At 35.7% G+C, this 21,113-nt stretch overlaps 1 protein-coding gene across 1 annotated transcript in view; it reads right to left on the reverse strand.

The window, feature by feature from the left end:
* Positions 1 to 571: 571 nt before the first annotated feature.
* The window catches only part of LOC101638516 (CD2 associated protein), a 97,350-nt gene continuing 76,808 nt past the window's right edge, over positions 572 to 21,113 (reverse strand). The window contains exons 13-18 of the mRNA XM_045294758.1: positions 20,804 to 20,946; positions 13,193 to 13,305; positions 12,425 to 12,529; positions 11,132 to 11,313; positions 8,393 to 8,456; positions 572 to 3,631 (exon numbers count right to left, since the gene is read on the reverse strand). Coding sequence (XP_045150693.1) covers positions 3,590 to 3,631; positions 8,393 to 8,456; positions 11,132 to 11,313; positions 12,425 to 12,529; positions 13,193 to 13,305; positions 20,804 to 20,946 — 649 coding nt within the window. The 3' untranslated portion in view covers positions 572 to 3,589. The remainder of the gene's footprint in view (positions 3,632 to 8,392; positions 8,457 to 11,131; positions 11,314 to 12,424; positions 12,530 to 13,192; positions 13,306 to 20,803; positions 20,947 to 21,113) is intronic.

A 21,113-nucleotide genomic window follows, 5' to 3' on the forward strand; every position in this document is an offset into this window, starting at 1 on the left:
GTTTTATTCTTCCAAATCAGCTTTCTGCACAGGACAGAGAAATGTCACTGTGGAGAGAGAGCATGCATGCCACAAACTCGCTCTTTTTTGTTTCCAATTTCAAAAAATCTCAGCCTCCAATGAACTCAATTTGGGCCAAAGGGTGAGAGAGGTACAATCTGCAAGATGTTAGCAGCCTCCTTTCAAACAATGACAGTGATGAGGATCTCCCTCAAGAACAGAAGTACGAGGCCGCCTTTCTTTTCATTGTACTCACCTTCCATATCCATCCACGGCAAAATCGCAGCAGTGTGGATTTTGTTGCTTGGTTTTGAGAATCTACTACGGTAAGCACTCAACAAGGCACTTGTTTAAATCACGTCAAAGTCCAGCGGTTCTGTGAAGTAGGAATTACCTCAGTTTCAGATTTTTTAAAAACACAGAAAAATAAAACAAAGATTACACTTTTAAGGCTTTTATTATTTACTTTCTTTTTAATTTGAAATACACCAAGTGACATACGACCCGCTGCATCCTGAGCTGCTGTGAGCCCATACTGAAGTCACAGAAAAATAAACAGTGAAGACCAACACAACTGGCAATACTATAATTTATTATCAACTTTTTCATGTTGAGAGAGGCAGGCAATTTTACAGCACCTGTAAACACGTCAGTGAGAAATACTACTCTGAGATTCTCCACACTTTGTATTTTGGAATGTTAGAATACCACAACCTCAACTGCATTGTACAACACTTACTGAAGGCAAGTCATAGAGTAAAAATGTATGGCTAAAAATATTCATAGCAGCAACTTTTAAAAGATAATTTTATTAAATGAAGTCATTGCACTTGGTCATTTTATTGCTACAGCAAAACAGGCTATTAAATTACAACACTTATTTCTTCTTTTAACTGATTGTCGCTTTCTGCTCGTAAATTTCAAGTTTAAATGCAAGGATACAGTATGATGCTTACCACAAAGGCTCTTCCCCACACCACCCCAATCACAACATGGAACATAAGAATCCTCTGTTACACACACCCATTCTCTCTTTGCATGCTCAGACCTACGTTTTATAAAGAGGTAAGTAACAACTTGGAAATAAGACAGAAGCTCAGTGGTCACGCAAAAACTATTCATAATATTGGAATACAATTAGGTTAGCAGAATAACAAACGTAAAACAATACATTCACCAATCATTTGGCGAGGACAGATTCCATGCTGTTCATCTTTAGTATCTGACATTTATATTCATGATACAAAAAATGGATTCTTTAGTGATTTACTCCTAGGTAAAAGTTACTATTATTCCCTATCATTCTATGGACTAACCTCTGTGAATGGGTAGAAAGTTACCTTTCTCAAGAGCAAATATGGGTGAACTGCTAGAATAATAGAAATCATAGTTTTTTTCTTTTTCAGTTTAGTTTCCTTTCCTGTTTAGTCAAAGGCATAGAAATTTAGACAGGGGCATAACAATACTTTCGTCTTGAGTAAGTAAAGGAAAAGGAAAAACTTAAAATATATTTTAGTACTCAGGACCATCTTGACTGTACACACTGGTGAGAATATGACCAACACAAGCCGCTGAGAACAGCCTGCAAGCTGCTGGCCCCTCCAATACGCCAGCACTGTGGCAGAGGAAGCCCCTGGCAGGGTTCCCATGGGGATGGCTGGAGGGTGATTTCTAGGCTGCACTGCCATTATTTCTATTTTCATCTAGGGCACAGCTATGCAAAGAAAACAAGGCCTCCTTTGATCACCATGAAAGGCATTACTGAGTTGATGAATCATGACAAAAAAATATGACAATAAGTGGGAGCCATTCTTTTCAGGAGTGATCTTGTTAGAAGAGCTCGAAGCCATGAGGAGGCAAAATGTACCCCTCACCGCGCAATTGGCTTCCCCTGAAGCACTGCTGTCGGTTGAGAATCTGACACTTCAAAACCCACTGCGCTCAAGTGGATTCTGACTCCTAGTGTGGCTCAAGGAGAAAGGAGGCAGCCCCAGGGTGCCCTCCCCGGGCTGTACCTCCTCGGGACTTACACCTTCTCCGCTGGCGCACCTGACCGCCCAACAGCTACAGGCGATGCCTAGCCCACAGCATCAACCAGGGCTCCTGTCACTGTGGATGGACATTCCTGCTCATTTCTACTTATCTGAAACCTGCGAAAAATTAATGACACAAGACTGCAATTAAGATTAAAATGCAAGGAAAAAAATAAGCTTTTTTTTTTTAAACAACACAGAATGGAAGCATGATAGTTGGCATGCAAAATCTGAGCGCCATTTGCGATCACAAAGTTCAAAATACTTCTGCATGTGAAAAGAAGGGTCAAATACTTATTTTTTTTAAATTAACCACACACTATATATATATACTTCCTATACATTGAATACTTTAAATGCTCACCTAACTGATCACAGGTGATTCAGCAAAAAACTAATCTGTCTTGTGTAAATGCACTTTGAATATGGTACTGTATTTGGTTTTAAATAAGTGAAATGCTATTTTATGACACACTTATTGTCTAAAATGACAGTCCAGAATCTCTCCATCTTTAACTGGATCAACCAGGTTATTACACATCACAAAACCTGAGTATTTAGATAATAATTTGCCAAAGTATGAAACCTCACACTGACATTATGACAGTTTTGAGTTGTTTCCCTAGTATTACCATTATTAAAATCAGGAAAGGCATGTAGAATTCAATTACAAAGTCACGAATGAATAATATCCAAACCTCAAAAACAAGCAGAAAGATACAGCAATACCGCCGGTAGTTGCATATGATGTGCGGTCATCGTTTTTAGGCACACCAAGCTAAGTAAGGGCTACACGACGTTTTTGATTCCTCAGATGGAATGAATTTAAAACAAAGCTCTTATTTTCCCCAATACATTAAACAATCTAATACATTTTAAGTAAATTCCTTTTGTGAATCCTATAGTGCAAGCAGTAAGAAATAATCCCAAAGTTGAAGAAGTTATTTTGACCATTTCATTGGTTATTACTATATGCATGGGTGAGTAATCTGGTTTATGCCCAGGAAACCTCTTTTTCCATCACCCACAGTATAAACAGCATCGCAGACAAACAGGCACAGCAGTGTAGTCTGGGTAAGAAAGCTAAAGGTAAAAAATATATATTTACAAATTTGATTTCCCTTATGCATTAGGGGAAAGTAGTGACTGTAGCTATTTTAAAGCTTGTTTGTCCCTCTCAAATAGTACATTTTACAGATTACTTGTAAAGATACCACCATATTTATAGTATAGAGCTTTTTAAAAATAATACTACACATTTCAATAAAAAAACTATTATGAACTTTCTTTCCTTTTTATACAGATTCAGTAGTATTTTCAAGCAAACAAAGATTTTTTTTTGTAATTCCAGCACAATAGAAATAAGGCCTCTCTTTTAATATTGGCAAAACAAAATACATATAAAAAATTCACTATCCTCAATTTCTACAACTTTTGTAATTCATTTTTCTTTATCACAACACCAGCATTTGTCATTTTTAAGTAACGAGTCAGTTAAAATTAATAGTGTTGCATTCAAATTGCTGGAGCATTAACAGCACTAGGTCCATGCACCCTCAGGAAGATAAGACTGCTTTCTTCAGCTTCTCTACTTCCACCTACAAGACAAAAGGAAAATTAAGCAGTAGATAAGAAGCTTTCTGGTCCTAAGGTTTCCTTCTTGGAGGGTAGAGGCGAGCGAACATTGGTGATTCAGGAGAATTCTTGATTCCTAGGAGGGAGAACAGGTTTGATTCCTGGCAAACATACATCCGGTGTAGGCAGCACCCATCTGTCAATGGAAGCTTGCATGGTGTTACCTTGCTGAATAGGTCACAGCAGTTTCCAGCCTAAAATAGACTAGGCAGAAACGCCTAGTGATGTAGTTCCAAAGACTCAGCCAATGCAAATGCAATGAATCCCAAAGGTCAAACCCATTGAGCATGGGATTGGCATGTGCTAGGGGTTGTACTACGGTTTCTTCTATTTAACCCTGTCATTCATACCTTCTAGATTTTATTTCCATGGGGTAGCAAGCATGAAAAAGTTTCAAAGGAGAAGAAACTGTCACACTACGAGTTTTTATAATGGTAGAAGACAAGAAAAAAAACAAGTATAGTCTTTTCAGCCAGAACAATGTTATACAATGTGGCAGTTATATAATCGCTTGTCAATTTGAAAGGATTAGGAGTGAAGGAGTGGAGTCTAGCCTGTCAATCAGGTCATAGCCAATGAGGCCTGTGTGGGTATGGCCTTCTCCTGAGGATTCTGGGAACTCCTCCTTGGAGGCGGGAGACACTCTCTCTTTCTCTGCCCACTCCCTGGGAGACATTGCAGCTGACAAGAAACACGGAACTACATTAATGTCCTGAGTTGGAGGAGCCACATGGAGATTCCTGCCAGAGCTGAGATGCTTACAATGCCACTGGATCCACAAGACTTCCCACCCACTGGCCTGTGATCTTCCTGCATTCCGTGTCACTGCATGTGTTTCGTTGAGTCTGAAGAGGGCTTTATAAATTGGTCTCGGACATATGGACTAATATTGGACTTATGGACTTGATCTAGACTGGACTGGGATGTTTCTCAATATTCAACTGCTCTTGTATATAAAGCCCTTTCTTATACACCTATAAGTCTCCCTGAATTTGTTTCTCTAGTCTACCTGGACACACACACACACACACAACAAAGAGTACTTGAAAAGAAGAGTAAGACGATGAAATTCCTACAAAGAACCCGAGACCAAATTAACAATTATAACTGGACTTAAGAATAATCAAAGGAGAAAGTGCAGAACAGTCAAAGAATAAGGGAAAGAACAGGCTGGTTCCATTTTTCCACTAATGAAGTTAAATCACTTAACCTCAGTTGGTCATTTTCTCATCTGTAAATAATTATATCTTACATTAAATTATCCTCAAAACATAAGAATATCTCTAAGACGCAGTCAATGTGTTGAAAATATTCTCACCATTAGGCAGAATGTATCATTCATGTAAGAGAAATTCACAGCTTTAGGAACAAAGGAAGAAAATTAGTTCAACAAAGTTTCACAGTAACTACAGAGAGATATTTAACTGTGATCTGTCACAAATGATGAAACTGAGGCTCCAAAAGATGCAGTAGTGTGCAAAGGGTTACATGTCAATGCAGGACTTGTATTAGTAAAGTCTCGGGCTCTGCAGCCCACGCTATCCAGACTCTATGTTTGGTTAGGGTTTCACTCGCCTTTGGCTGCACGTTATCGAAACAGGAACCCCGGTGAGTTACTGTTGGGCACAGTGAGTTAATGTTGGACTGCTAACTACAAAGTCAGCAGTTCAAAATCACCAGCTCCTCAACAGGAGAAAGAGGAGACTTTCTACTCCTACATAAGTCTTGGAAGGCCACAGGGAGAGTTCCACTCTGCCCTGTAAGGATCACCATGCGTTGGAATTGACTCTAGGGAAATTAATTTTTGTTTTGTCCACGGAAATATCTACAGCTTGCCTCCTCCTGACATCACCACTGTCTTCAATATATGCAAACAATGCATGCTATGGCCAAATTTATTAATTTTACGAGTTTCCCTGGTATTATGATTTTACTAATATGATTGAGCAGCATTGGTTTGGGACAACCCTTACTCTTCAACTGGATCGAGGGGAGATGCTTCAGTTTAATTCTGATGTGGCATTACTGTCTTCATTCCAAAATACTCATTGTCCAACTGTATCAAACTTAATGGGTAAGGATGCAGGGAAAGCAGTAAGGGGGTGAGGGGTAGTGGAGAGTAATAGAAGTGGGTATAAGGAATAAGCCCATACACAAAGTCTGAGGTTCTCTTTACAGACTGCACTTTGTAACATAAAAAATTTAGTTATCAAGTAAATACATTGCTTGATTTTTTCTTATAGCACTTCTATGTTCATTGTTTATGTTCAGTTCTTTCAATCACTTCCCAATAAACTTTAATACTATATTAATAGCTCAAAGCACCTTTATAAACTTTGGAGAAATATTTCTTCTTTAAATGTTCTTCTTAAATGATCTTAACATTTAAATGCTTTAGTAAGTGTGCTTTTACAAACACAGGGGTCAAACTTTAACCATTAAGGGAAAAAGTTATAATAAAATTCCATGAGATCTAAGTCAATTAAGGAACGGTTGGCTTTGGTGGAATAACAATCACATCTATTAGGAAATGTATCAAATTAAATAACTCAAGATAGAAATAGCTCATTTTATTCTTGTCATGATTTCCATGAAAATTAAATCATATATGTATATTAAACACTACATTACTTACTACTTCTATGTAATAAGTACCTCATTTCCATGTACAAAGATAAGTACATGTGTTCATAAAGTGTGAAAAAATAAAAGTCAAGAGACTAAGATAAGTATATCACTTGTATTTGTTATAAAACTAAAAAAGAAAAGTTGCTGTCAAAAGTCAAATTTATTCAACTCATGGACAGGTGAATTTGGAGGAAGAGAAAATTAATGAAGGTGGGGGTCTGAGAGCTGGGCCTTGAGACTCTCCAGAAAATTAGCATGGGAAGATTTGGCAAAGGGGTAATGCAATAAATACAAAACTGCAATAAACATAATACAATCCAAACAAAATTTCCTATCACGGAACGGCCAGGGTTAGCCAGAGAGGAAATAAAGAGGAGCCAGGACTGAGACATAATCAAGCAGAGTTTGAACTTCATTCAGCAAGCAGTAGAAAGCTCCTGAAACTATCTGCACCAAAAAGATATTTGAAATAAAAACTAGAGAAACTGGAGCAAGCTAAACAGAACAGGCCAGAAAGTGGTGAATAATGAAGAGAGAACTGTGAGGGCAGAGATAATAGGCCTGAAGTAATAGACATAAAACAAAGTTTAATTTTGCATGATTAGACGAGCAAATGTACAATCAGCAGAAATGGAATCAGGAAGATGATGAACTTAACAGAGAACGGGCTGAATGTGAGTTCATAGTGTAACACCCAAAGGATTTAGTAGCTGGAAACACAGAACGGAAGCTGAAGGCAGAATAGTTAAGATACAGAGAGGAGATAAACTAGAATTGATGACTAGCTATGTGGGTTTAGATACCCAGAGAGTGGATATTAAGAGAGGGTTTCGGATGATACTGAGAAACAGCCACATCTGGATTATGAAGAGTGGTAAAGATGTGGAAAATTGCAGAAACTGTCAAAACATTAGATTTGCCATCAGCACAGCTAAAACTTAAGGAGTTAAGCATGAAACCGAAAAGTTCAGCGGCCATAAATGTGGGTGCTTGGTTTGGTTGCTTTGGTGTACAGTCAATCAGCCCTCACTGAAAAACAGAAGGGTGGCAGGTCGTCAAGAAGGCAATGCGGCCTGAAAAGGGATTGTGATTTTGAGTAAGAGAAAAATATTACCATTTTCTTAGACAGAATCAAAGGAACAAACAGGCGCCAATTCATATATGAAACTGAGATATCTGATAACTTATAAACTATATCCACACACACATTGTCTTAACAACTGAAGTGTAGAGGAGGCCAGACAGGTTAACTTGTAAGAGGAAATGTTCCAAAGTCTGGCTGTTTTTGTTAAAAAATTTCAACTCCACAGCTATTATTTAATCAATTCTAAACCCTAGTATCCTTATCCCTAAAATTGGGACAATATATACTGCTTATTATGTATATCTAATGAAGATATACCGATATGCAGAAAGTGTTAAGACTAATAGGCACACAGATAAGAACTCAACTTTAGTCACTACTGTAATCAAGAACTGAAGCTTAACTGCAAATTGCAGGTTCTCCATCCTATGCTGACAAAAGAAACAGAGAGTGCGACCAGGTGAAAGGAAAGAGAGCAACAGACTTAAATGGAGACTGGGAACAACTTCGGAGAACTGCAGGGCACAGCTTTCTCTAAGATGTGCAGAAAGAATACAAATGAAGGCTCAGGGTGAAAAAAGACCCAAAACAACAATAATCACAGAAAACCCCAATCACGTACAGCTCCAAGCAGTGTTTAAGTGCAACAGATCTGCAGTTAAGACCCGTGAAAGGCAAGAAATGTGTAAGTGGTATTCACCAGCATAAGAGTTTGTAGCAAATGGAATTAAAGGTCATGGAATTTTCACAATAACTTTTTAAAGCCTCCTAATATAGCTAATTCCTCACCCAGTGACTGAGAAAGCTAGTGCTCGACAAACACTCGCTGAATGAATAAATGGAATGTGACAGGGAGTCAAGAAGAGATTAATTAAATGGCTATCAAGCAGCAGGGAGTGTCCAGCTGAAACAGGACAGCACAGTTTGTAGTGTAATAAATCACCTCACTGGGCTGGAGGAGAAAAATCCCCAATATATGCTGGCCAAAATCTTAAGAGAGTAACTAAATTACCTCTAGATAACTTCTCATTGCCTTCTCTTCTTCCAAATCTTTCCGTAGTTTTTCTAGTTCTTTCCTAAGAAAAAGGTATTTATTAGTGCTAAGTCTTTCCATTTAACAATATATTTGACTAATATTAGCCAGATCTGTGTTGCCTAGCCTCTCAGACATAGGAAAATGTTTACAAGGGAAAAAGCCATGCTGACTGAGAAAATCTTCCTATTCTGCAGTTTGAATGGTTCAACATGAAAGTTAAAAGTTTCACAATACCATGGGCACGTCATCTGAGATTTAAAAAATTTACAGAGCACCTCATTATTAAACAAACAAAAAAAATAATAGCTACATATTCAGCTAGTATGTATTTCCTAGGACAAAAACTCTACAGCCCAACTTGGCAAAATGAATGTCAACACATCAGTATAATGCAAATTACATATATGGATTTATGTGTTTCTTTCTTAAAAACAATATTAAAAGTGAAATATTTCAATAAATAAAAGCCCAAGCTGAAAATCTCTCTTCCTTAATTCATGCTTTCATTTCCCTGTACTTATAATCCATCTTTCATAGTTTTTTCCCCCTCAATAGCTCTATGAAAGTATATATTATGCCTTTTTATAAATTATTTTAAAACATGTTCATGTAACTAAAATCTTCATGTTTATCACATGTTTGGGGGCATTCTAGTATCCTGTGCATGCATTTTGGTTGGGATGAAAAAGGAATATGAGAAATAGGATTTTATACAACACGCGTACTTCAGTATATAAACTCCTACATCAAAAGCATGGACATTTTCAGATTCTTAATATATACTAAATTCTCTTCAAGAGCATTCTAGAAAGTACTTAAGAAATTCATGAGAAGCTTCACAAGAAAAGAATATATATGGTAAGGAGGAGGCTTTAAATTATTTAAATAGTTAATGTTGCTAAACAGATTTATTTATTTTTTTGGACTGACTTTAATGATTTAGAAAACCTTTCTTTTTTTTCAATTTAAATTTTATTTTATTGGGACTCTTACAGCTATTATCAAAATCCATACATATATCCATGTTGTCAAACACATCCGTACATATATTGTTATCATCTTTTTGCAAAGCATTTTCATTCTAATTTGGCCCCTGGCATCAGCTCATTTTTTCCCTCTTCCTCCCCCACATGCCCCTTTGATAAATTTTTTTTTTTCATGACTTCACCAACTTTTCTGTTTCTGTGCCCCTGAGATAGGGGCCATAAGTCAAGTTCCCCCTTACTCCCCACACCTCACTACCCTTAGCCTCCTAGTATCAGTGCTCCCCTTATTGGTCCTAAGGGGTTTATCTGTTCTGGATTCGAACATGTTCTGGTCTAGCCAGATTTGTAAGATAGAACTTGGGTCATGGTAGTGGGGTGTGGGGGGTGGGGTGTGAAGCATTAAAGAACTAGAGTTGCGGTTCTTAACCTGTGGGTCATGACCCCTTTGAGGGTCCAAACGACCCTTTCACAGGGGTGGCCTGATTCATAACAGTAGCAAAATTACAGTTATGAAGTAACAACGAAAATAATTTTATAGTTAGGGGGGTCACCACAACATGAGGAACTGTATTAAAGGGTCACAACATTACGAAGGTTGAGAACCAGTGAACTAGAGAGTAAGGGTGTGTGTTTCATCGGTGCTATACTGCACCCTGACTGTTCTTCTCTTCCTTGTGGCCATTCTGACAGGGGCTGTCAGTTTTCTACTTAGTATGATTTTTGAAATAATGAACGTTTAACTCAAAAATTTATCTAGAGTTTATGTTCCTATGTGAAATTAAAATGTACATCCAAGTTAACTAGCTTCATATTCCCATACAGTTGTCTCTTAATTAAATAATGCTTTTATCACCAATTATTCTATATGCTGAGCTTATAGATTTTTATTTTTATTCCTAAAATATTTATCCCATTTTATTTCTCCATATTTATAATAGTAGTATTCTAATTATTACTGTCTTATGATCTTATAATTTAGAACGCTCATATTTTAATTATCCATTTTACGAAAACATTTACAAATATGCAAAGTATGTTTTCTTTTAACTAGAACAAGATCTCAAGCTATACATTTTTGTTTATTTTAAAATGAGTTTATTACAGAACATTTGTAGGACGGCAACAACTTCTGATTTGTCATTAAAAATATCCAGTTTTTCCATGCTGTATAATAAAGGTAATGTAAGAGGTTATAGTTATAAGCTGCTTTCTATGGGAATTCTATGCTAGTATAGCACAGTGTAGTCATTTCTGTACTGCTGGAATATATTTTAAAAGTCTTTTGTTTTTCTTCAAAAAGTGATGAACTGAAGATGGCATGAAAAAAGCCCTTCCACGCCCACCCCTTTTTCTTATTCATCCTGTAGTATTTGAGCTGGTATACAACGTTGGCTGTTCAAATCCAACAGATGAAGCTGCCTCCTCCTGGAAAGATTACAATCTTGAAAACCCAACATAAGGTCGCCATGCTCCGAATCGACTGGATAGCGGTGAACCTGACCAGAAGCTTTCCAGCCAAAAATTACAGGTACATGTTTATCTTTCTCGTAATTGAACTGAAATATGTTTTCCAGCTCAAACATTTTGTCTAAAAGAGAGTAGCACTATTGATGAAAATTTCTTTTAAAAGCACACTTGTTCTTACCAGAACCTGGCCAACTATATTGTCACTAATTATGATTTGAAAGAATTCTTTCTCTCATTATAGAAGAAAATAAAGTCAACTTACCCATGTTCCTTTTTCAGTGTGTCTACAACGCACACTAACTCAGAAATCTGTGCTCTAAGTTCATCCAAAGGACTTTTTTTCCCATCGTCTGTTACTTTCGCTTTGCTTTCTAATGGCGTTAGGAAAGCAGTCGCATTTGGTTTAGATGAAGCACTTGTAGGTGTGGAAAGATACACAGGTGACTGAAAGATAAAAAGTACGCTGGTTGTGTTCCTTCCTTCGGGTGTTATTTGCAGTTATATTTAAATCATGCTGAAGTTCAAGTGATTTTTATATTAAAGAGACAGATATTTTAAGATATCAAGATAAAAGGTAAATTTTGAACTTCAAAAAGCAGTATGCTTTTAAACTGAAGAACATCACCTAAAGAAAAAAAATCAAATAATCTGTAATTCCTAACAAATGGAAAAAAAGTTTTCTGAAAAATGCCACAAGGGACTATTTTTTTAAAAGGTCGACGACTTATCTTACGTTTTTATGGCTAATAGAGCTCTTAGAGCAAAAATCTATCACAATTATGAAGATGTTATTCCTGTCCTATGTATTAATATTTAATGTTTCAGATACCTAAAGAGCTTCATTTAAGAGTAATTGAAAACAGTTGGAATAAGCATTTTAAAAAGGATGCAGAACCAGAATCCTTTTATATTTCATTGAGAGAACAGCTAATCAAGTAAATTAAATTACCAAAAAAATTAATACAATTTGAATCAAATTAAGTATATTAGATAAATTGGGGGGGGTATGTTGTAAGAAAAAAATCGAGGAATAATGAAGGTTGAAGCATGACTTCCTTAAATATTAAATGTGCACCCACATCTAGTAATTCTATCTTAAAAATCAGTTTACAAAAGAATCTTGTTCTTGTTCACTGCCTACGCAGGCATCCTTCTGTTGACACTCCATCATAGAAGGCACTCAACAGTCTCTCGCTCTCCCGCTCGCTCCCCTCTGTGTTGAGGGTTCATTGTGTCATTGTGATGCCTAGCAACAAAGCTAGGGAAGGCGTAAAAAGACCTATTTTCTGGTTTGAAATAAAAACGAAACATGTGTAAGTCTATTCCTTAAAGAAATAGGCCTACACATAACATTATAATATCCATTTAAAATAATGTAAATTGTTCTTTTAAGAAATCTGCAGAGAATAATAGTAAGACAACTTAATTTTTATCAGGAATTACTTTACTTCTTGGCAGAATAAATTACTCTTCTCGAAGGGCACTTCAAATCCCACATTGGGATATATTAACAAAGCATCAAAGTATGCAAGTCTTAGACTACCATGTACCTCACCTTTGGAGAATAGCAAGTATCCTTTTTCAGTTCAGATGGTTTTAGGTTGGCACTATCTTCTTCCTCTTTTGGTAGCTTCAATTTTTTTTCGGGGCTTTGAGTAGGCTACATGATTTTGATTTAAAATCAAGAGACAGGAGAGACCAAGAGGAACACATAGTAATCATTTGGATAATGCAACAAGTACCTTTCATCCATCTATGTTCAGCTGGTACAATTCTTTACATTTGTTAACAAAACTACTTAATTTAAAGCTGAATAATAACTATTAAAAGTAATATAACTTGTCTCTTGGTGTGGGAAAAAAAGTTCCCAATTAGGTAATTTAAAGTACCATCCTGCTTAAGAGCTAATAACACTAAATTGTTATCAGTATCCTAGTCAATAGATGGAAAAGTATATAAAGATTATACACGTAGAAATGAGGCCTAGTACTAGTTAAAAAATGAGTATTTTAAGGAAAACACTTTTCTCCTTTTCTACAATAAACATCTATCCCTAAACTGTAATTCATTCTTGGGCAAGTGGATTGCAGAGGCCTCCCTCCACTTTTGACCCTATGCGCAGGGCTAGGGTCTCAGAGCACGCTCGTTGTTGGCAGAGCCTACAACCTCCCACAGCATGAAGGCCCTGTTGAACTGGAACGCTCTCTCTTCCGTAAACCCAAGTACTTGCCTCTTTGAGTATACAGTCATCGTTCTGATTTTTATCTTCAGACGACCCCTGGATTTGCTAAATTCTCTGTATTTCGTGCCAGTAATAACTTACCGATTGTCCACCATTGAAGCGACCGGGCAACCTTCTTCCAGTTATCTTGGGTCTGTTTGCAGTGAGATGTTGTAAGTTTTCTGAAGAAGGTATATCATCAAAATTTACAAGGTCTAGAGAATAAAGAAACATTTTAAAAGGTATAAAAGGATGTTTCTGAAAACTGTAACTTAAAAAGAGTACCACTACTTACGAGTTGAACTGTGCTTTTCATATGCATTTGGAAAACAACACTCACCCTTAAAAACAGACACCATCTTCCCAGTTACAACTCACACTACAGGGTGTTATTAGCAATATAAAGCTCATGCTCTAAATAGAGGAATTAGACCTCAAAAGAAAGTTCTTTCTGAAAGATACAAAGAATACTTGTAGCCATGAAAATCTGCACCGTAAGTTGGGGTAGCAGAAAAAAACTACAATCTTACATTCTTCCTTATAAAAGTACATGGTTTATTCCTTAAACTCCTAATTAATTATAACATAGTAAAAACTTACAAATAAAATGTGTTAAACTTGAAGACAAGAACCCTAACATTCAAATATTTAAGGGATAAATCTACCTGGCACCCTGCTGCATCCCATTTGCATTTCTCAATGTAAAATGAAAACCTTGTTCAACTTATCTATTTGTACATAGATGTATGTGCAGAGTACATTATAGCCAAGACCCAAACTACGTAAGGTTCACTGCAGTTCAACTCAAACACTGCCATGTTTAGGACTCATAAGGTAATTATAATGAAAGGAAAGCCAGACACCAAGAGAGCAAGCTCTATAGATCATCCCTTTCCTTAGGAACAAATGTTTAACTTTGAAACACTGATATATAATACTTCAGCTTATTCTAAATCATAAAAATAAAGGAAGAAAAGAAATCTTACTAAAAGAGCTGATTTTGAATTCTGAAACCCAATTGTCCCTACAAGAATCCTACACTTATAGTGTAAAGATTCCTTTAGTCCAGATTCCGAACAAGGAGATATTAACCACAGCCAAGCTGGTCTATAAGGCAGCACACAACTTTGAACTGCTGCAGGTCTAGAGCCATTCTCCAAGTTACCATTTGCTTGAATAAATATAAAATTATCTGTCAAATATTAGGTGTCCCAACTCAATTATTTAAACGACATCTACAAATAGTATTCACCCTCCCTAACTCACCCTCCAACCTAGAATGTCTGGATAAATTACTTTCACACTCAAATTAATTTAAATATTGGGGGGGTGCACAACATGGAATGAAGGAGGTAAAAATGCTAAGACAGAGAAAGAATCATCACTGTCTAGCACTATGTGTTTTACATGAAAAACTGCTCACTGAATACTCTATTCACTTCCATCTTCTCATCTTAAGATTATATTCTGTGTTTCATCTTGGATCATGACACTAAGCTCATACATTCATTACAAGAGCTACTCTAACATATTGTTTAACTTCTGAGTCTTTCAATAATTTTAAGTAATAGTAAAGTATAGGTAACCACAATAAAAATGCAATGGCTTTAATAATAATAATAATCCAAAAAATCTTGAATTTAAATGGCGTTTCACTTACGACTATCACAAAGAAAATAACGAGTTATTTTTTTTAATGTACGGAAAATATCCTACAGTTTGAGGGGTGAAAGACTTCTTTCTACATTTTATTTTATGTGCATTGATAACATACCAAAAAACCCAATCATTTTGTCCTGTGGAGATTATTTTCAAATGCATATTTTTAAGCAAATTGAAGAAAACGAAACAAAACACATGAGGAAAATTGATGACAAATGAAATAGAAAGAGTGAAAAAAAGGTAGATCATTTATAAAACGGTATTATTATTTATAAAATTATATTCAATGCTCTTGTAAATTGCCTTCCATATACCCTGTTTGGGGCTACAACACCAATACAAATACTTTTACTATTCTAAAACTCTCAGGTTCTCCATTTAAGTCAGAAAGTTAGTAAAATGAAACAGTGCACATTTTGGACTCATAAATATATCTGAAAGCTTTTACGTTTACTTCAGTCTAATAACAGATTTAAACTATACACATGGCACAAAAGATATGACAAGCATCAAAGGCTTACAATCATATTGGCATTTTGCCTGCAACTTACATATCTGTATGTTATCTAGGAAGATAGAAAACATTTAAATCAAAAGAAAAAAATTCCAATTTGGGAAGAAAATATACAGAATTTTACGGTTTGCCAATTAAGAAAAATATTTTTATTTGGAGAATATTTGAAACTAATTAGGAAAATGTTTCCAAAATGAATTTCATTTTATGAAATGGAAAACCAAAAGGGTTAGAACAAATAGACAGACAAACATGTACACTTTCAGTAAAATCACAAAGAAAAAAAATCAGTGTGCACCACCTATTTATACTGTATACACTATTTTGATTTCTTTTAAAAATTGTCATCTTACCAAAATGGAGAAGGGTAGGATAATTTCCTGACACGTAAGAAGGGAAACATGGCAAACAGGCTAGGAAACAAAATCTGGAAAGAAAAGTCAAGGATAGGAATGTCTAGGAAAAAGACTGAACCAAAAAAATTATTTTACAAAGCAGAAAAAAGGAACAGTTGTAGAATGAGTAGAATCACATCAATGATTAGTATATAGTTACCGTGGTTTATTTAAATTTCTTTAAGATGTATACTAAATCCTAGATTTATTCCTTAGTCTTCCAAGTGGGAAAACTTTGGTTACCATTAATTTCAGTAATTACACTCAGTTAAAATAAAGCTAGTTGCTCACTGAACACCAAGACACTTTCCAAAAGAATGACTTAGGGGTTTAGTCTTAGAAAAGATCAATAGATCAATAGTAGTGGATCAATAGGCCAAGAGAGTAATAAAGAAATAGATTGACATTTCATAATATAGTTATAATTAAAATTAGACCACCTTTAATTCAAGTTTTACACTTTGGTACATAAATGTAACTACATTAATAAAGGAGGCAGTTTTAATTCTTGGCTAACAAATAGACAAAATATTATTTTTAAAACTTTACTAATACAACTGAATACAACTTTAAAAATATCCTCACATATACAAATAAATATTAATATCTAGTACAATGTTCTCTACAATGATATATTAGAAAAAATTTTAACCTCAGTCACTGTTCTGTTTTGTTGTTGGTATCCTACTCTAGACACACGGTCTCTTTTTAAAGTGTCTATTACCTAAAAGGAGCCTTGGTAGTGCAGCGGTAAAGCGCTCGGCTGTCAACGGAGAGAGTGGCTGTTGGAACAGAGCAGCTGCTCAGTGGGAGCAGATGAGGCAGTCAGCTTCCTTTAAATATTTACGTGAAACCGTTCTACTCTGTCCTACAAGTTGGTCATGCATCCAAGTTTGGTACACTTAGTTGATTACTCAATAGGCACTTTATTAAAATGTCCCACAAAAAATTCTTTCTGAATAAATAAGTAAAGAAATTTGGGAGAGAAGCTTCAAACAAAAACTGGTCAATCAGCTTATTAGTTGTATGTGAGGGCTTCCAAAGTTCATGGAAAACATAGATCTCAAAGATAATGTAATTTCTCCTTGAACAACACAAAGGAACAGCTTACTGGCCAGAAAGATTTAGGGAAAGACTAGTGGAATCCCGATTGGTGGCCCATAGTCACCCTTCACCAGGGAGGTAGTTCACACATTGAAATAATTGACCATTTGAGAGCAAAGGAGTGGCATTTACCCAAGGTCAAAAAAGGTTAGAAAAGAAACAGGAAACACAATGAGGAGATAAGAAAAATGATGTTACCCTGTGGGGATTGCAATCAATGAGATGAAACCCGAGTGCCTAAATTGTTGAATGTAAAATGAATGATATGCTCTACAAACCTTCACCCAATTCACAATAAAGTTTTTAATCAACTGAAAAGAAAAAATAAATGACAACAGTACTTTTCAAAGACCTTTTTGAAGCTCTTTGTATAGCATAAATGGTTATATATGTTGCTTTATATTACATAATAAAATCATATCTCAGAGTGAAATCAGAAATCGATATGCTTTTTATGTAAGAGTAGAAACAATATTATGGGCGTAACAATGAATGACGGAGGAAGGAAGGAAAATAGCATGTCAACGCCAAGCACTCTAAAAAGCTTATCAAACCCCAAACCAAACCCATGACTGTTGAGTTGCCATCGATTCAATAGTAACCAGAGAGGACCGTGTAGAAATGTTCCCACGGGGTCTTAGGATGTACACTTTTATGGAGGCAGACTGGCATATATTTTTCCATGGAGCAGCTGGTGGATTTGAACAACTGACAGTTTGGATAGCAGCTGAGTGAGTGATCACTATGCCACCAGACCTCCCCTTAGTGAATAAATACACTACGTAACTCAGTTGGTAACAAAAGTTAAAAACCTGTCTATTACCAATCCGGTAATAAAGAAAATCAACATTTTTTCACATGAGTAGAGAAGTGTAGCCCTGTCTATATAATTTCACCTTAAACTGATTTACATAATAATGAAGTGCTTTGAAAGTTTCCGTATAGAGGATATGTTTTAAGTATTCAGAATCATATATGAAAGAGTTGGTAGTACATAATATTTTGTAAGAGCATTTCACCAACCCAAAAATATAACTTGAGAGATACCTCAACTGAATGCTGAATCGGAAGTGTCAAGAACTCACAGAAGTGTAAAGCACTTTTATAAGACAGGCGTTAAGAATTACCGAGTTTTGAATGAAAACATGAAAGCTGCTAAATTTAGATTTTGGACACTGGTTATTTGCTGCCATATCTCTTATTTTAGAATACCAACTGTCCTAAAACACTACTGAGAATGCTAATACTGGCTCAGGATACCTGAAGATACCTGCTGCTTAAAATGAACTCAATTTATAAAATTTATATTTTTGGAGCTTTATACATGTGGGACACCACAAGCAGACAGACAGCAGATGGGATTGAGAATACCAGTGTGGACATTAGCTAGAATAAGTTACAGAACTAACATTTTGACATCTTTTTAAATCTTATTTGCATCTCTGGATTATTTGCATTATTAGAAGGAAAAAAACCCAGAAATTAATACAAGTTTTCGAACACTGCTCCAAAAAGCGTCTTTGTTCTTTAAAAGGAGAAGTCAATAATGGCTACAGATGCCCTTCAGACACCAACAGATTGACTCTCACGCTCACTGCAATCGAGTAGATGTTGACTCACAATGATTCTACAGGACAGGGTAGAACTGTCGCTGCAGTTTTTCTGAGACTCTTAACTGTTCACAGCACTAGAAAGCCCTCTTTCTCCTGAGGATGGGCTGGTGGTTTCCAAATGCAGACCTTGCGGTTATAGCCCAACATGTAACCATTACGCCACGAGGATTCCTCTCAATCGATATAAACAAAGACACAAGTGATTCCATATAAACCAAATGCACTGTCATCGAGCCAATGCCAACTCCGGAGCCGCTGTGGGACAGGGTGGAAGCACTGGGCCTGCGCGTTTCTGAGACTGTGCCTGTGTGCTGGAGTGGAAGCTCCGGCTTTCTCTTGTGATTGCACGCAGGAAATGTTTTTCAGAAAGTAAAAATTTCTTTCAATTTACCTATTATTTTTCCCATTTCTATGATCATGAAATAAAGCAAATGTTTTAAAATGATACAACGCAACAGAGAAATATAAACATTACTTCTTTCCATCAAAATTTAATACTTCAGTGATAAAAGGTGCAAAAAAATTACAGAAATTCAAAAGACTGCATCAATTGGAATTTTCTGGTTTGTTTTCTAGGGGTGAAACTACGCAACTAACCTTTTTTTCCTCCATTATTCTTGAAACAGATTTCTAGCAATCTATTACATCACAAAAGCAAACTGATAAAATCCTATTTTCTATCACTGATTTTAAATAAAAAGGGAAGGCAGAATATTTTTTAATGGCCAAGAAGAAAAGTTTGTTGTAAGTAATAATTTTACTAGTTAAAAATATACTGGCTATGCATGACTGAATACCTCTAAAATGCAACAAATATCTTAATTCCTAGAAATTAGTAATAAATATGGCTTTATCCAGAGCAACAGGCAGTATACAAATAGCAAAGGAAAAAAGTCTATAAAACATTCAAATTAAAAGGATGAAGGTTGTATTTAAATTGAAGATTTTGGACTGGCAACTGAAAAGAGGATAAAAACATACAATTACTTTGGTAAAAAATTGAAATGTAACAATACATATAAAAATATGGTAACAAAAAATCTAAGTATAACGAATCTTCAAGTTGAAATATAAATGTGAAATGCTAATACTGAGCAAATACATATACACATATCATAAGTATATGATATATATATATATATATACAATACACACACACTCAGATTTAAAATTTTTTAGAACAAGTAACAGAATGTATTTTAAAACTCTGCCATCGAGTCGATTCCCACTTACAGCAACCCTGCAGGACATGGTAGAACTGACCCTGTGGATTTCCCTGGTGGGACAGTGGGTATGCACTAGGTTGTGATCTGCAAGGTCCGAAGTTCGAAACCATCAGGTGCTACTCGGGAGATAAACAGGGTTTTTTTACTCCGGTACAGAGTTACAGTCTTGGAAACCCACAGGGGTAGTTCTACTCTGTCCTACAGGGTGGCCATGAGTCAGAATTGACTTTTTGGCAGTGAGTTTCAAACTCTTTATGGGAGTAGAAAGCCTCGTTCTTTCTCCCACAGATCAGCTGGTGGTTTAGGACTACTGACCTAGTGTTTAGCAGCCCAATACATAACCACTTAACCACCAGGATTCCTATCCTTTATATAGTTATTAAAGGAGTTGTCTTTTGACTTATGTGATATTGGATATTTAAACATCTCTGTGGCTTACTGTGTTTAGATGAAAAATAGAGAAAAATTATCATCTACCTTGAGTTACTGTAAAGACAAAATAAGTCTGAAAGTGCTTTGAAAAAGTAAAAAGAAATACAAAGCATTATATGAACTAACCACTACCACCGCAGAGTAACTAATTGCATGATACTTCTAGGAGTAAAATCTTTATCAAATTTTTGTCTTACAACTAACAAGAACAAAAGAGTTAGAAAACAAAAAGTTCAGAGTAAAGAAAGAAGAATGATTAATGGTCCAAAAATCAGTCGTAAAGCTTACAGACTATTTACTTAAGCAGTACAGCTGCAGACACAGACTAAACTGTCAGAAAAGACCAGTTTTCCTGTATTGGAAACCAAACTACCTTCCAGAGAAGTGGAGAAAGAAGAACATTCTTTTAAAACAATAGCTAGTGCTTTCACTGAAAGACAAAACCGTAGCATTTTTTCATTTTTAAAAATAAAACATGTTAGGAAAGCCTAAATTATGTTGTAGGGTAATTCTACAATGCAGAACACACAAATAGATGGGAAATCTTTTTGCATCCATCTCAGCCCTCTGACCATTAAAAAAAGAGTACATGAATTATAAATATAATTTTGCATATTTATTTTGTTAGTTTTTTCCTTTGGGCTACATGTATTTTAAACAAATCTTCATTAACTTCCACTGTATCTAAAATACACATAAAAATGCTTATGCAAATCTTTTATGGTTTCTGAAATCTGTAATATTTCACTTTCTACGTGTTGACTTACCTGTTTCTTTAGAGCTTCTTAATATTAAGGAGTCTAGATCGACTGACTTTGGTCTAAGTGGCAGCTGCTCAGAATCGAGCTTTGGTTTTGATACTGGCTCAGTTTCAAATTTTGACAAAATAGTTGGAACTTCCCCGTTAACCCTGAAATGAGACAAGAACACATATACAAAAATCACTTTCAAGTGAAGCATGACCTTTTAAAAAACTGATTTACAAGGGAAATAGAGGAAAGAGCTGGGAGGCAAAGGGCATTTATAGAGCTCTAGATAAAGACATGTACATATACAAATATATTATATGAGGATGGG

The sequence above is a fragment of the Echinops telfairi genome, unplaced genomic scaffold (assembly GCF_000313985.2).
Source record: "Echinops telfairi isolate 266 unplaced genomic scaffold, ASM31398v2 ScPeMD7_3533;HRSCAF=4204_1, whole genome shotgun sequence".
Classification (NCBI taxonomy): Eukaryota; Metazoa; Chordata; class Mammalia; order Afrosoricida; family Tenrecidae; genus Echinops; species Echinops telfairi.